This window comes from Amphimedon queenslandica, unplaced genomic scaffold, assembly GCF_000090795.2.
Source record: "Amphimedon queenslandica unplaced genomic scaffold, v1.1 AMPQUscaffold_13004, whole genome shotgun sequence".
In the NCBI taxonomy this organism is placed as follows: domain Eukaryota; kingdom Metazoa; phylum Porifera; class Demospongiae; order Haplosclerida; family Niphatidae; genus Amphimedon; species Amphimedon queenslandica.
The window spans coordinates 15,080-19,085 of NW_003546760.1; the positions used below are offsets into that span (position 1 = coordinate 15,080).

Sequence of the window (4,006 nt, forward strand, 5' to 3'; positions counted from 1 at the left end):
ATCACAATAGCCCGTACAGAGAAGGAATGTGAGGCCGCAATGCAGGTAATCCAAACAACGGCAGAGGGGCTGGGCTTACCACTGGAACCCAAAAAAACAGTGGGTCCAAAGCAGCAGATAACCTTCCTGGGCATAGAGATCGACTCAATAACAATGGAAGTCAGGCTACCGCAAGAGAAACTGACCGAACTGCTAGAGCTTCTGGAGGCGTGGCTGGATCGGAAGCACTGTACTAAAGACAATCTAGAATCACTAACGGGAAAATTGCAGTTTGCCAGCCGGGTGGTACGCCCTGGCAGGTGTTTTCTGCAGCACTTCTATGCAGCCATAGCAGTGGCAAGAAAAAAAGCAGAGGTAATGAGAGTCAATAAAACAGTCCGGGCAGACATTCGATGGTGGCACACTTTTGCACAGGAATGGAATGGGACATCCCTACTGTGGAGTTGTGGGAAGTTAAAAGTTGATGAGGAGGTGTGGTCAGATGCTTCAGGGGGGTGGGGCTATGGGGCCTGGTGGCGGAAGCACTGGTTAAGTGTACCATGGACAACCATTCTGCAGGAAGCCCAAAAGGACTATATCGAAGAAGACTCAATAGCTGTGAGAGAGCTGATACCGGTGGTGGTAGCTGCAGCTATATGGGGGAGAGAGTGGAGAGGAAAGCTAATACAATTTAATTCCGATAACATGGCGGTGGTAGAGGTAGTCAATAAGAGATATAGCAGCAAAGTCATGCTGATGCATTTGTTACGTTGTTTGGTCTTCTTTGCTGCAAAAGAATCATTTTGGTTCTCGGCACAGCATGTACCAGGAATAAATAATGGGCGGGCCGATGCACTATCCAGGGGAGAAATTCACCGTTTTCATTTCTATTCCCCACAGGGCACAGATCGAGAGCCAACTCATGTCCAAAAGGAACTAGCAGAGATACTCATGGATCCAGAAGGGGACTGGATATCAGAGCTCTGGACGCGGCAGTTCAGAAGTATTTCAATGAGGGTTTATCAGCAGCAACAAGGCGAGTGTATGAGTCGGGGCAGAGACGTTATTTAGAATTCTGTAAGGAGTTTAGTTTACAGGCAGTACCTGCTTCAGAAGTGCAATTATGTTACTATGTGGCTTACTTGGGTGACCAAGGATTAATGGCATCGTCACTGAAAAGCTACCTCTCAGCAGTACGGCAGCTCCAAATTCAAGCAGGTTTTCCAGACCCAGAAATAGGGCGAATGCCCCGACTTCAACAGATATTAAAAGGGATAAAAACTACTCGTGGCCAGGAGGGCAGAGCGACTCAAAGAAAAAGGCCGATTACAGCTAATATAATGAGACAATTGAAGTCAGTAATGGACAAGAATGATACAATGTTGTGGGCGGCATGTAATGTAGCATTTTTCGGCTTCCTACGGACGGGAGAATTCACCGTTCCAAGTGTTGGGAGTTACGACCCAAAGGTACATCTTAACATGGGGGATGTATCTGCTAATCATCCATCCAACCCAGATGTCATTCACATAAAACTGAAGAAATCAAAAACAGACCCATGTTACCAAGGCCGGGTGGTGGTCCTGGGGAAATCGGGTGAGGACCTCTGTCCTATCAGGGCTTTGCTGGATTATCTGAGAAAGCGAGGAATGAAGTCCGGCCCCCTGTTTATTCAGGAGAAGGGTCACCCTCTAACAAAGACCAACTTCGTGTCAAGAGTGAAGGAGAAATTGGAGAGACTGGGCTACAATTCAGGTGACTATTCCGGCCATAGTTTTAGAGCAGGGGCAGCCACTACAGCGGCTAAGGCAGGAGTGGAGGACTCCATTATCAAGGCGCTAGGCAGGTGGGAGAGCTCAGCCTACTTATTGTATGTTCGATTAAGGCCAGAGGACCTGAGAGGTATGGCAAGAAGGATGGCGAGAGAGCACAAGGACAGCAAAGAGAGACAATAGCACATGGTGGGGAGTGGTCATAAGGGGGACGGATACTTGGGGATATGTGGGCATGTCAAACCAGTGTTGTGTTGTATAGATTATGTTATATTATTCAAAAAAAAAGAAGTGAAAGGGACTGGAGGGGAGGGGCAACACAAATAGATGCGTACATTGTTGAAGTTTAAGGGGGGCAAGACACAGGAGATGAGGGTGGGGAAAAGGGGAGGATCCGGGAGAAGGGGATGGAGCTCAGAGCTATAAGGTTGGTCACCTTATATATGGAAGAAAAAATTGGGTAATTTAAAGGGGAGGGTCCAATTTTGGGCTCAGAGCTCCACCCCCTTTCTCAAGAGAGGAGATGCCTAGATAGCCATCTCTAAAGAAAGAAAAAAATAGAAATTAGGCACATGTACATGCATGAATGCATTGTGTATATGTACAATGTGCATGAGATCCTCTGAGAAATCCCCAACCCGAGCCAAAGACACATTAAATGGAGTTTAATGAACTCATTAAACGGAGTTAATGGGGCGTGGCGAGGGGTGCCAGCACAGCAAGCAACGAAGTGAGCACGTGAAAATTCAAGAAGAACAAAGAAAGGGTTCCTTCTCAGTCCCAGCCCACCCACCCTTCTTGTTAGTTGGAAGAGGTATCCACTCAAAGGGAGTGTGACTCTCAGAGGGTGTTAAGAAAAAATTGGGTAATTTAAATGGGAGGGTCCAATTATGGGCTCAGAGCTCCACCCCCTTTCTCAAGAGAGGAGATGCCTAGATAGCCATCTCTAAAGAAAGAAAAAAAATAGAAATTAGGCACATGTACATGCATGAATGCATTGTGTATATGTACAATGTGCATGAGATCCTCTGAGAAATCCCCAACCCGAGCCAAAGACACATTAAACAGGTAATTACAGCTGGAAATGATTTGCTGATTCAGCAATACTTTTGCTTGATATTGAAATGTGAAATATAATTAAAGGCAATTCCGGATTTAGATTGTTGAAACTAAATTAATTTCTTTCTTAATGTTTTGTTGCAGCTCCTTGATCAGTAGTTGTATCATGCAGTAGTAGGTGCCAGTTTACATCTGTACAGGTTTCATATTATTGTAGTCTTAGCAATGGAATATGTAGTAAGACGGGAGAGTATTGTGAAATGTCTTATGTATTTTTGTTATAGGTTATGATTCTAGGTTACATACCGTAGATTAGTTTAATGATTATATCATTAATAATGGCCACAGTAAGTACTTTCTTTAGTCAATATAAATGAATGCTTGCCAATGCATCTTTTGTTGTGTGTCATTAACAATACAAAAATAATTGTTTGCACATTGGAATGTATTTATGTGGTCTATTAATGTGTATTTCCACAATGCAGGTCTCGTAAACTGCGGAAAAGTTTGAGAGCTGTGAGCGGGAAAGTGGCAACTGAAGCTGAATGTAAAGTTAAATAGTTTCAAAACCAGACATAGATCTTAGTAATGACAACTAATGATTAATAATTGAGTTAGGCTTTGAATATAATTAATGATTCCAATATTCAAAAACTTTTTTTATAATGCGCTAGGTCTTCTTATGGTTCTTATTTCAAAATTCTTTTCATCCATTAATGAACTGATACCTAAGGCAAAAATTATAATTATCAATAAAATGGATTATTAATTAATAAAATTTAATAAAAAGTATGGAAACAAGTAAATAAAAAAAATTTCTATAAATAAGAAAAAGCAGGGTTGTTAAAAAATAAAAGAAACAAGGGGGTTGAGTTCAACCATAATAATAATTAGTAGTTCAATTAATAATAATAAACTTTAATTAATAATAAAATAATTTATTTATGAAAGTAATACAAAAATTTCAAACCCTACCTTACAGATAATGGTAACAGGCAGACTACAATGTAAATAGAATTTTAATAATAATTATGCCTCTGTACCTATTGATTGCTCTACTACAATAGTATGATGTAAATTTATTATTGTGATAAATATAAATAAGACTTTTCAGCTAGTATTGATTGAATAACATGTCATCGCAGTAACAAAAATCTAAATTATGGATGGGCTAAAGCATTCTTTGAATTTTGGGA

At 41.1% G+C, this 4,006-nt stretch overlaps 2 protein-coding genes across 2 annotated transcripts; both read left to right on the plus strand.

The window, feature by feature from the left end:
* The first annotated feature begins 39 nt into the window (after nt 1-39).
* On the plus strand, nt 40-1,050 carry LOC105314309 (uncharacterized). The gene has a single exon (XM_011408406.1). The coding sequence runs from the start codon at nt 40-42 to the stop codon at nt 1,048-1,050; it is 1,011 nt and encodes a 336-aa protein (XP_011406708.1).
* Nucleotides 528-2,496, plus strand: LOC100640846 (uncharacterized). The gene has a single exon (XM_003389673.2). It carries the CDS (start codon nt 1,140-1,142, stop codon nt 1,932-1,934), a length of 795 nt encoding a protein of 264 aa, XP_003389721.1. The 5' UTR covers nt 528-1,139; the 3' UTR covers nt 1,935-2,496.
* The last annotated feature ends 1,510 nt before the right edge of the window (nt 2,497-4,006 follow it).

Coding starts and splice junctions, on each gene's coding strand:
- LOC100640846 (XM_003389673.2), top strand. CDS start 1,140: ATGGCATCGTCACTGAAAAGCTACCTCTCAGCAGTACGGCAGCTCCAA.
- LOC105314309 (XM_011408406.1), top strand. CDS start 40: ATGCAGGTAATCCAAACAACGGCAGAGGGGCTGGGCTTACCACTGGAA.